We start from the raw sequence: 12385 nt of genomic DNA on the forward strand, positions 1-12385 counted from the left end.
TCTGTTCTGATGAGTCCACCACCGTTACAGCGGAACATCAGTGATTATGTGTTACCATGGCGTTAGCAACCAGAAAATGACACCAGTAATGACAAACAGATGAGAATGCTGCGTGGGGTCTGGGTGCCGTGTTGGCAGGACGTTGCCAACACGACGTTTTGTGTGTTAGAGTTTTACTCGCTACAGGGTGTACTTTGAGGGTTTGTGACTTTGCAGACCGTTAACATGCAGAAAAAGCTACATACTGTAACACACAAGGGGACGGGTAATAACCAGAAAAGCATGACATGGGACCTTTAAAGAGACATTTAAGAGATCATTTGTTTCAAAAAAGTCATTTCATATATGACTGAGTTCTGAATAGGTCTATTACAGTGGCGTGGTTATGGAGCATGTTATTGAAAGCGCATCTGTGTTAGTCTTTAGGAGTGAATTTGCACTTGTAGATGTTCATTGATTTTACATTTTTTGCTGATTTACCTCCAGCTGTTTACATGAAGGTTTAACACATATCAGATGATTTTATTTGTGCTTTTATCACCTGTCGCTTGACGGGCTCAGGCAGCCTCTTCTCCAGCAGTCCTTTCATTGGCTGTTTGGCCTCTTTGGCGGTCTCCTCTTCTCCAGCTTCCACTGCCTTGTCCTCCGCCCCTTTCAGTCCTTCTTTGTCTGTGGCCCCCGTGACCCCCTCCTCGCGTGTCTCTCTGAAAACATTGGGGTCGATGAGCAGCAAGATCTTATGGACGTCCTCGCTACCTAGCACGCCCATCGTCAGCAAGGTGCTGATGAGTTTCAGGATTGGCACAAACTGGTACTCCACCCCTCCTCCGACAGGGTCTCTGATGTGGTGACCGCCACCCTGAACGGCCTCCGTCAACATTGAAATTGATTTCTCCTTCAAAGCGTCCAGGGGGATTTGGGGGCTGTAGAGATGTTGTTCTCGTTTGGTGCTGATGAAACACGGCGGAGCAAAGTTGAGGCGGGGTTTGAGCGAGGTGCTGAGCCCCACCCCTGGCGGGAGGTGCTTTTTGGAAGCATTGGAGAAGAGGCGGATGGAGCGCGTCTCAGCCGTGACCGGGATGATGAACTCATCCTTCATCATGAGTCGTGCCTCCTTCGCTGTCTCCAGGTGGATGCTGATCAAGACGTTGTAGAAGCCTTCACGTAACATGCCGGACAGGTACTGGTTGTCGATGGTGTATAAGAGCTGTGATTGGTCCAGGTGGCTGCAGAGGGCGTGGGCCACACGGGTGTTGCCCAGAGCGCAGAGGGCACAGTAGAGCTTCAGGGTGTGGTAGTGGAACTTCCTCATGTCCTCCTGCTCAGACAGCTCCATGATGTCGACACACCTTTTAAACAGAAAATAAGTATGTTTAGAGGCTAGAAACTGTAGGTGTTTTTCACAGCACAGGATAATAATAATAAAGGCTTCTCAAAGGTTCCCTGTTGGGATGTTGACCTCAAGTCGTACTGTTTTTATATTACTTGTTTTATGAGAAAGCAAATGCGATGTTGGCATGGAATGGTTACCAAATCACTTTTTTTTATGTGAAATTAAGTGAAAGTGCACAGTTTATATTTTATGTCCATAAAGCTTAAAAATGTTATGATAAAAAACATTACAGTAATTAAAATCATATAATATTATATGACTGTAGAATTAAAAAAGAAAAGAAAAACTATTATTTTGCTTAACTTTCAGCACAACAAAACATTGGTGCATGTCAGAATTTTGTGGGTTTTAAGAACACATTTTTCAGCACAGTTAGTGAATGAGGATCAATGTCCTTTGAATTCAAACTAAAACCCACTGAGTAGATTGCTCAAAAGCCCAACATCCATGTACTGCACCTGTTTTCTTCAGGAATATGAACGGCCAACATCTGCAGGGGCTCCACACACTGGACCACCCAGCCGTGCCTCTCATTGACCCGGGCTGTTTCCACCTTGAGGAAGGTGTTGGGCATGCGGCTCCACAGCACAGAGCTGATGGTCTGCACATCTAAACGGGGCGGACACTGGGGCACCGGGTTCTTGTGTTCACTCTTAAAGATGGCGGATGACAAAGGCATGGCATTCTGAGGAGGGGCAAACAAACATGGAGGGATTAAAGCGATATTCCTGTTTGTCAAACAAGCGGAGTCACATAATATTTGTTCTCCTCCAATCAACTGACACAAGAACACATCCGGTTGGAGATGCTCTTAGTATATTTGGTGCAGACGTAAGCATGCTAATATACTAGCCTAGTGGACCTAGCTAGAGGGTGTGTAGCTGCATAATCATGTGTGTGGGCTGCATAGAGTGAGATAGCATAGGGTTTAAGGAACAGGAGCATACTGTGGCCGGTAAAAATTGCATTTCCTGAACCTATACTGCATTTGTAGGATTTAGGATTCCTTCTTGTGCATTGATGTGGTATTGCAGATATCTTAAAGTTGTTGAAAAGGAAAATTGAGGGGACTCCACCTTTATTTTAGACAGCTCAAACTGGAAGAGGTTAGGGCTGGTGGGTCGCACAAACACAGCGGGAAAAAGTTTGGTGTTTGGTTCCACCTGGAGCAGAGAAAAGAGAAGGATGTTAATAAAAAGGTCCAAACAGGAAGTAAACAGTAAAAGCTTAAGAAGCAGCATGACTTGCGGAAAGGAGCTTAATGATGCGTCATGAAATGTATGTGTGCATGAATGTCGGAGAGTGTCGGCTGACAGGAATCAGGATGACTCAGCGCCGGGTATAGCCTCACAGAGTTTTTGTGACGAAGAACATAAGAAGATTATACCCTTCAAAAGGTTTTTTAAGATTTACAATTTTTGAAGTGAACAATACAGAACTCACAGTTCTGTTAGGAAATTATACAAAGACAGAAGGTGAGTTAATATCAAGGGCAACGGGATAGACTGCAGACTGATAGAAGGTAGAGTAGATGGACAGTTAGACAGGAAGTGATGTGACGTACAGGTGGATGGACAATTTAATGAATAGAGTGGACAGGCAAAATCACAAGTAAGCTTTAAAGTTACATATTTCTGCAGCAGCACTGTTCTGTCTTACCTAAGTTTGAAAACATACAAACAAAAAAGTCCAAGATCTTAAAAAGTGTTCTGTTGAGAGCTTCTCATTTACATTATTGAAAACAATAAAAAAAATGTAAAAACAATATTTGTAAAACTGCACCCTGTTCAGCACCCGAAGATGAAAGGTAACTAAGCACAAGTATAGTACTTACAGTAGGTACCTCTACTTTACTATAGTGTTGCCATTTGTGCTACTTCATACTTATTCCCCACTACATTTCTGAGGCAAATACTTTTATTTGAAAACTTCAGTTACTTTGCACTTTTGGATTAATAATACAAAATATAATTAACTAATACATTCTGTCCGAAGATGTTAAAAAGTAATTTAAATGATAGGGGCTTCAACATGTGATGAACACATAATTGCATCACTAGTATGATAATAGAAACTTTTTCCATTTTCACTTTAAGTTTTTTTCTATGCTGATACTTTAGACTTTTAAATTAAGAGCTCTATTTCATCCTTACTGACCGCCAGAGGCGGTGCTTAGCACTGAATATCTTCTGTCTCGCGCATGCGCAGGTCGAGGGGACCGCGGTGTTCACCGCTCGGACTCCCAGGAGCTCCGGACCGGTAAAGAGCGGACGCTCCTGCACGTCAGTCGGTGAGATCGCTGCCATTTCTTTCTGATTGTGCTATCTATTCTCAAGCTAATAGATAATTGTGTCCCCAAGTTAGTGCTCTCGCTCAAGCTAACTTGTTAATGCACTAGTGAAGAGAGCGTCTTCGCTCCCCTCTCACTGCACACATTTGGTTCCTTACCTGTTCCATCCTCCAGTTAGCTGAGTGCTCTCGCTCAAAGCTAACTCGTTACGGCGCTAGTGAAGAGAGTTTCTTCGCTCCCCTCTCACGGCACACATTGGTTCCTGTTCCATCCTCCAGTTAGCTGAGTGCTCTCGCTCAAAGCTAACTTGCTACGGCGCTAGTGAAGAGAGTGTCCCCGCTCCCCTCTCACTGCACACAGTTGGTTCTTTACCCGTTCCATCCTTCAGTTAGCAGAGTGCTCTCGCTCAGGCTAACTCGCTACTGCGCTAGTGGAGAGAGTATCCCCGCTCTCCTCTCACGGCATATATAGGCCTACCGTTAACTGACTTCATTTTTTACCCTAGTTAGCAGAGCGCTCACGCTCACGCTAATGCTAACTACTATTGTGCTCACTCCCCTCTCACTGCATATATTGTTTCCTGGCCCGGTTATTTACAGTCAGCTGAGTGCTCTCGCTCAGACTGACTTAAGCTGCCAGCAGCAATTAGTGTTGAGTTTTCGTTGGTACTGTCGCTATGTTTAACGGCTGTAACACCTGTATGGCTCCTCTTCAACCAGAGGATGGCCATGACCTTTGCCCCTCTTGTCTTGGCCTCGAGCATCTGACGAAGCTCTGAGGTCGGAGGCCAGGTGCCCTCTACCCCAATGTCGGGTCACTGATGACCTGCTCACTAAGGCTTACGATACAGCGGCGCGCATTGGCCGTATAGGCAATTCCCTCTCTCACCTCATGCTCGCCCTCTCAGCTTCCCTGCAGCAGAATGCTCTCAGCGCTTCCTCTACCAGCCTCAGTGACGGCTCATTAAGCGTTCGCTCTGATGTCTAGAGAGCTTGGGCGCCTGATGTCCACTCTCGTCCAGACTCGTCGCCAGGTTTGGCTGGCACAGTCACCCTTGTCACAGGCATGTAGGAGGACTCTCCGTGCTGTCCCAGTGGAGCTGGGGGAGCTGTTCGGTTCAGCTGCCGTACAGGTGCTCGAACGGACTGTCCAAGCTAGTCAGACCAGGCAACAGTTCTCAGCTCTTCGCAGAGACATGCGAAGAGCATGTCTCCAACATCTAACCCTCTAACCTCTAACCCCCTAGGCCTAACCTTCATTGGTGTGGCTCTGGACACAGTCACTATGCGGGCCTGTCCATCTGCTCAGTGCCTGGACGACATCCTCCAGCTTCTTCCCCTCTTCCGAAGGGGCAGGTTCCCTTGGGCTTGTTGTCACTGCGCCCCCTGCAGAGATGGATGAACGGCCTCCACTTGGACCCCAAGTTGCACAGGCACAGAAAAATCAGGGTGTCACAACAGTGCCTCTCCACTCTATCCCCATGGAGGGAGAGGTCGTATATGTCAAGGGGCGTGGCCATGGGCTCTGTCCCTTTCCGCAGAGAGACCGTTACGACGGATGCCAGCAGTGTGGCAGAACAGGACAGCTCGTGGGCAGTGGTCTGTTCAGGACTGCACAGAACACATCAACGTGCTAGAGCTACGAGCTGTGCACCTAGCACTCAGGCACTTCCTGCCATACCTGAGGGGGAGGCATGTGCTTGTCCGCTCGGACAACACTACAACAGTGTATCACATAAACCACCAGCCAAGGGCGAAATGAGGACCCAGTACATTGCTCGGTGTCTACTATCCTTGAGTTCCTGCAGTCCCTCTTGGACGACGGCCGGTGTCCCGCTACCGTCAGGGTGTATGTGGCTGCTATATCGGCTCAACACGCAAGGGTTGACAACAACACAGTGGGGAGCCATAGGCTGGTATCCCTCTTCTTAAGGGGAGCTCTGAGGCTTCGCCCCCCGAACGTCCCAAGGGCTCCTACATGGGACCTGCCCTTGGTGCTGGATGCCCTATGCTCGTCTCCCTTTGAACCCTTGTCACAGGCAGAACTGAGGTGGCTCTCAGCTAAGACTGCTTTCCTTCTTGCCATCACCTCAGCAAAGCACGTAAGCGAGCTTCAGGCCTTGTCCGTGAACAGCTCGTGTCTGAGGTGGAACTCAGATGGCTCAGGTGTCACCTTATGGCCGAATACAGCGTTCCTCCCTAAGGTGCTGGCACGCTCTCATTTTAATCGGCCTATTCAGCTGGCACAGTTTGACCCCCCATCAGGAGAGGGGGAAGAGAGGTCAAGACTCTTATGCCCGGTGCTGGCCCTTAGAGCTTATGTCCAGACTACCGCAGGCATACGTCAGTCTGAACAGCTCTTTCTGTGTTACGGTGGTCCTCGAAGGGGCTGTGCGCTCTCAAAACAGCGCTTGTCCCACTGGATCGTGGACGTCATTGCCCAGGCATACAAGGCGAATGACCGTCCCTTGCCACCCTTCCGGGGTCATACGAGGTCACATGTGACTTTGTTGATATAAATATTCGACCTGCGCATGCGCGAGACAGAAGATATTCAGTGCTAAGCACCGCCTCTGGCGGTCATCCAGGATTCATAGAACCGTAGTTAGATACGTAACTATCGTTTGAATGCATGTTTTTCACTTGAAACAGAGTTTTTCTACTTTTTTACAAACAATCGGAATACTTCTTCCACGTACCTGGTAGGAGGTGGTTATCTCCTTGCCGTTGACGGTGAACGTCACCAGGCCGGTGGCCAGGTCGATGAGACAGCCAATCTCCAGGTCCACGTTGCTGCGACTGGAGGCGTGGGCAGCGTTGGTCACATCTCCACACCAAATGATGTAGCAGTTACTCCTCTTCACACTATGAGAGTAAGAATATCTGTCATTGAAGTTATCTTGAGACACAGTTCAGTTTTAATTAAAAAGGTAGCAGTTAAAAGTAAAGAAGAAGTTGGTTTCTTAAAAAACACTCTCACCTTTCATGAACTCGTCCTCGCTCGTCACCCAGGGTTACAGTGACGGATCGATTTTTACTGAGGTTGAAGTTGTTGCTATAGTAATGGTAGTCGGGTGTAACCCATCCAACCCACACACCGGCAGGGTCCTGTCCAGCGAAGACCCTCACTGAGTGGTAGTACTGTGTTGAAAAGCAAGTGTTAGCCAATGGTGTAGTTGTTAAATAAATAAGTTATATTAGGTTAAAATAAGTTATTGAATACCATAGTGATGCTGCTGTAGTCCACTCGTCTGCTTTCATCACTGTGCCGCACAGACCTCAGAGGATATCTGTCAGAAAACACATTAGACAGGGGATTAACAAACAAGCTGACGGATATTTAGTCTTCATTTTCAAATTGGCTAAGTGATGTGCAAAATATAGTTCAAACTAATGATTACTTTCATTGTCAATTATTTTCTTGAACATTTGATTAAATGTCTATGAAATGTCAGAAAAATGTCGATTAGTGCTTCCCTGATTATATTTATGGCTTCAAATGATTAATTTAATTACAGTTCTAAACCATTTAAAGATTTTTGATAAAACAAACATCTTTAACCGCACTACTATCTCTTAAGATATCCGCTTGTTGTCATGATTATCAATAATCTACAAAGTGGATCAGCAAATAAAAATGGTAGGTATGATGTTTGGAGTTGTTTGCTGTGTGATTCTTGATTGTTTTGAGTACCTGTGTTTGAGTTTAAGAGTGTCATCCTCATGGATCCCGTTCATGTCAACAACAGGACTGGTTTTGAAGATGGAGTGGAACTCTACAGGCATGCTGAGGCGGCAAAACACCATGTCAGCGTTGCTGTTCTGGGTGCCGAATGTCTTGTGGGTGACTTTAAGACACGGGGGGCTGTCGATGGTGCCGTCAATCCTGGTCACCTGCAAACAGTTACAGTGATCAAGGTACACATTTACATCAAATGAAAATACACAAACACAAACTTTTTGGAGAACGCATTCTATATTCTCTGCACATCTTTACAATATAAAACTAAATAAAATTAAACTCTTGTAAAAAGTGCATTTCTGATGAAAACAATAAATTAATAATTCAAATAATAATAATAATAATATTAATAAAAAATCCTGCAAACTGAAAAATGACCTTTGCCTTAATTCGACGACAAGTGTTGTGATTTTGATCAATACATATGCTTTTGGTCTTACTGCTATGTGGTTGTGGTCCTTCGGCACATTGACAAAAGTAGGCAGACGCTTGCTGAACCACATGGTGACCTCTCGGTTCATGTTGACCGCGAAGGGTTCGAATCCCTCCTGAAGGCCGCACATGGTATAGTACTTGAAGGTGCTGGCATCTTTCCCCAGATTTATGCGGCCCACCTGAGCCAGGCCGAGGCTGCACACTGGAATAAACCCTGAAGGAGAGCAAGAGGAGGTAAAGTAAAGGAGGGAGAGAATAAATAGCCTCTAAGAACACCCACAGCAGGAGGGGAGGGAAAATCAATCCAGCTTTTGCAAAAAGGCAATTTACAAGTGTCACATTAAATAAGGGTGATTTCGTTACAGGGAGCCACTTATTTTTCACTTATTTCCCCAGCATGGTCATTGTAGGTTAATGCTTCTTGCTCTGCATGTGAAAGCTTTATTAAAAGATGATTGACCAACAACTCCTTATCACTCTGACACTCCCTGACCTTCTTTAACTGGCCTATGTTACCACACACATCTTATCCTCATGTAAACTTCTTACCATCCTCAGTTTCAAAGTCAGTGAAGCAGAGTTCAGAGCCCTTGCTGGTGATGAGGATCTCTCCGTTCAGGGTGAAGATCATGGACTTGTCCTCCATGTTGATCATGCAGCCCACGATGTCCCCAGCATGCCAGCAGCGGCCGAACAGACGGCTGCCCATGTTCAGGCAGTGACCCTATATGCACAGACAATATACAAAGGTAAAATAAGCAGCAGCAAATCCCAGCAGATGTGTTACAAGAAAGGTCAATCTAAGGTCCTTTATTTTCAAGCATATCTTGTATTTTTCCTGTTTTCTTTGAGAGAAAGACATCTTGCATTAATCTGTACAATATGATAATAAAATAAAAACATGGACAGAAAGTAATTGCTAACTATTTCAAAAATCATTCAAGTAATTAACCTTGTAAAAATTGCATTTATGGAGATTTTCTTGCTTTAATTCGCTTTATATCTCAATAAAGTGACTATATTTTGGTTTAAGACTGACATACAAGACATTCTAAGACATCACCTTGGACTTTAAGTAACTGGGATGGATCATTTTCAAATAATAATTAAAGAAAATATAATATATAATATGCAAGTTGATTGAAACATTACATTTTAGTTGCAGCACTAATAACAATCCAATAACCATCAAAAAAACTAATCAGGATTGAATCCCTCTGACTTAAAAATATCTATGTCTGTGGAGTCGTTGAGTGTTAAGTGCTTGATTAAGGGTGGGCTAACAGCTTACCCTGTACCCATCAAAGACGAAAGCGAGCTCATCCGTGCCGATCTCCACATCTGGCTTACATCCAGGCCTGGCCCAGCCCACTCTCATGTCTCCTCCAGTCACGGCTTCAAATTCAAAGTACCACTTCCCGGTCCTCACTGCGTACGTCCTCTCCACTCTGAAGAAGCGCACCTTGTCGATGCTCAGCCGCTCAACCACTTGTCCTATGGATGGAGGAAGAAAGAGCCACGGTGTTAGGATTTCGATTGCTGCTTCAAAACCAGCAGATCTCGAATACTAATGGAATCATTATTGCAAGAGTCTAGCATTAGTCCAAATAAAAGGAATTGGTAGGCACATTTCCTTATCGGGACTAGAAGACCACACAAATGTAAGGACAGACTTTGTAACAAGGCATTCTATAATTAACTGTATAATTTGAATGTCTGTGCATTTAGATAGGCATACGTCCATGAGTCAAACTAACCGCCTTCCTGGTCCGAGGGCTCGATGTTGTAACCGTAGCCAATCAGAGTGCGGATAGCCTCTCGCAGGCTGTCCCTGTTCGACTTCTTGGTGCGCTCGTCCAGCAGCACGTAGGGAACCAGGCGAGGGTTACGCTTACTCTTCAGATCCTGCAGAGACGAGAAGATTTGATGCACCCACTTGCAGGTAAAGCATTCTCAAAAATACCAGGTTATCTCATCAAGTGTACTGCAGGCCAGCTGTACGGCCAAACGTCGTCACTCCCTTGGATTATGGTAATTGTTCATTTATTGCGCAACTGCTGTCCACCACTTGCTCTGTGGGCCATGGTGCAACCACTGAAGAATCCTATTGATACTAATTAAGTAGTTTTGCAGAGCTTCATTTGAAATCTTTTGCAAATCACAAGCTGTGTGTTGGGTCAAGCATAACAGCTTTTCCGATACCACATGTCGGCCTAATTAGAGTCTTTGTGGCATTTTTCCAAAGTGCTAGTCAGTTAACCAGTCTCATGTTATCAACTTTGACACTTGAATTACAAACTTCTAAGGGAAACTGGACCAAAACCAGCTTAAAAGTGGATGCCAAAGTATGCATTTGAACGAATCTTAGCTGCTTATAATGGTTCAAATGGCAGAGCAGGGACAAATGGAAAAATGGGCAGTTTAGACTAACATTATGCGTCATCTAAATTATACATCAGCTGCTTTCTCTGAATCACTAAGTGATTTCACTTGACTCCTCTCTATCCAGACTCTCACTTTCATTTAGTCTAGCAATCATACAGAAAGCCTCTTTTTCCACACTATTAGCAAAGTAATGCAAAATGACACTTGGTAATAATTTGCAATATACATCAAATAATTGTTCAATACACAATATAAATCTATGTTTTATAGTAAATGAAAAGCAAACACACTACAAAGACTATACCGTTTTTGACTTAAAATCTCAAACCAACAAACTATGACCACAGAAACAAGATGAATTTCACATGGATGACACATTCTACATTACATCATGGGAGAAAAAGGCAGGGGGAAATTAATTATTTCAGGAGAGGGTTTTGATCCAATTTCATGGCAGTGGTACTAAAATACACTAAAGAGCTTATAATCAGTCGCCGTATTCTGCACTTTGCTAGATGAGAAGAGGCTGCACTGTGTTTTCTGTACAATATGTTCTGTGACTTGTTACCCCTTCCTGCAGAACATCTTGCTATGTATTGAATAATGACACATATCCAGGAAATGTCAGACTGAATAAGCCGTCTGACGTGTGGAAGGAAGAGACTGTATAGGAGGTGAATAAATGAACCATGAGGTAGGAACAGAACATATAAAAAAAGACAGCAGTAAAGCGAGACACAGAGTTAAAAATATGACAATGACTCTTTTTCGTTATATAAATAAGGGTATTAAATAAGCATCTCAGGTGCTTATTAAGGTAAGATAATTTTTCTTACCAAAATAATAGTTTATTTTATTTCCCGTACCTGCTGAATGCCATAAGTCCAGCCCTGTTTGATGCGGTCCTTGGCCCACACATTGTGTGCGTTCTCTGCCAGTTTGTCCACCAGCAGCTCCTGACCTGGAGTCAGTTTTATATCAGACAGGTCCAGAGGAGACGGCTTATAACCATTGGACATCATGAAGCTAGAAGAAAAAAGACAATAAAAAATGTTATGGAAGTAATAAAGGGTAAATCCACCAGGACTAGTTTACCCACATGTATAGCCTGATATCAATCTTTACATGCAGTTTATTAAACCTATATGTTTCTTCTGGGTTTACCATGAAACCTTTTACTGCCATGTTGTATTTGCCATATTGTATTTCCTGTCTATTATTACATGATACAATCACAATGTGTAATAACAGCGACAAGGTACATTTAAAGAAGGAAATGGTGTTTTGATGGATTTTATACAACAAATATAAGCATGCGCAATTACTTTTTGGGGAGTTTTATCTTTTTGAGGGAGCTCTCAGCATTTGGATTGACCTGAACTACCCGACAGCCCAACGCCAGCAGGGTCCTGTAGGGAGAAACAGAAAGTGATTGAACCAATGAGGCTGCAGATAGTGTTTAATCCTCACTTTGATAGTTATTACTTCTGATTTGACAGTTTGTGTAGTTTCAAAAGTAGCGATTGAGGAGTTGGGAGTGTTCAAATGGAGCAGTGATAGGTTAAATTGTGCGTGTCCTAATCTGTCAGCAGGGAAAAGGCCGGGGAATACCCAGAGGAATGCACTGGGTGTAAAGTGCTTTTGATACATTTTCTTCACACCTTGCAAAAGGACAGAGTGACAGTAAAAATGAGTTTGGTGTCACTCAGGAAGCCATCAGTGTCGCCCAGATGTGTCTGCCTGTGCCCCAGATCAAGATTAATCACAGCAAACCTCAAGTTGTCCTGTATCATTCTTAGAGCATTAAGGTAAAGCACTTTAATAAGTTGGACCTTTATGCAGAACCAAGAGCAATGCATAGTGGAAAAGTACCAGTAAGACAGGCATGTGTGCATTCATTATTGATTTACAGAAACTACTGTAGCAAACAAGTATATTCAGAATTGATTTATCTGCCGATGCATTTCCAGATGAATTGATTAAACGTTTGGTCTGTAGAATGTGAGAAAATAATGAAAAGGCTGTTACAATCTGAGGTGATGTCTTATTTTGTTTGTCCAAAATACAAATCTATTCAATTTAATATGATATGAAACAGATAATCTTTGAGATGCAAACTATTTTTTCTGCCATTTTTTTCA

At 43.9% G+C, this 12385-nt stretch overlaps 1 protein-coding gene across 1 annotated transcript in view; it reads right to left on the reverse strand.

Annotated features, from left to right (window-relative positions):
• Positions 1-12385, reverse strand: part of LOC117477020 (ryanodine receptor 3-like) — a 111977-nt gene that overhangs the window by 48720 nt on the left and 50872 nt on the right. Inside the window, exons 24-36 of the mRNA XM_034123726.1 lie at positions 11570-11653; positions 11111-11270; positions 9617-9764; positions 9151-9353; positions 8409-8583; positions 7865-8073; positions 7377-7576; positions 6906-6972; positions 6663-6823; positions 6382-6547; positions 2470-2556; positions 1852-2078; positions 542-1349 (exon numbers count right to left, since the gene is read on the reverse strand). Of these exons, the coding sequence (XP_033979617.1) occupies positions 542-1349; positions 1852-2078; positions 2470-2556; positions 6382-6547; positions 6663-6823; positions 6906-6972; positions 7377-7576; positions 7865-8073; positions 8409-8583; positions 9151-9353; positions 9617-9764; positions 11111-11270; positions 11570-11653 (2695 nt within the window). The remainder of the gene's footprint in view (positions 1-541; positions 1350-1851; positions 2079-2469; positions 2557-6381; positions 6548-6662; positions 6824-6905; positions 6973-7376; positions 7577-7864; positions 8074-8408; positions 8584-9150; positions 9354-9616; positions 9765-11110; positions 11271-11569; positions 11654-12385) is intronic.

This window comes from Trematomus bernacchii, unplaced genomic scaffold (genome assembly GCF_902827165.1).
Source record: "Trematomus bernacchii unplaced genomic scaffold, fTreBer1.1, whole genome shotgun sequence".
Taxonomy (NCBI): domain Eukaryota; kingdom Metazoa; phylum Chordata; class Actinopteri; order Perciformes; family Nototheniidae; genus Trematomus; species Trematomus bernacchii.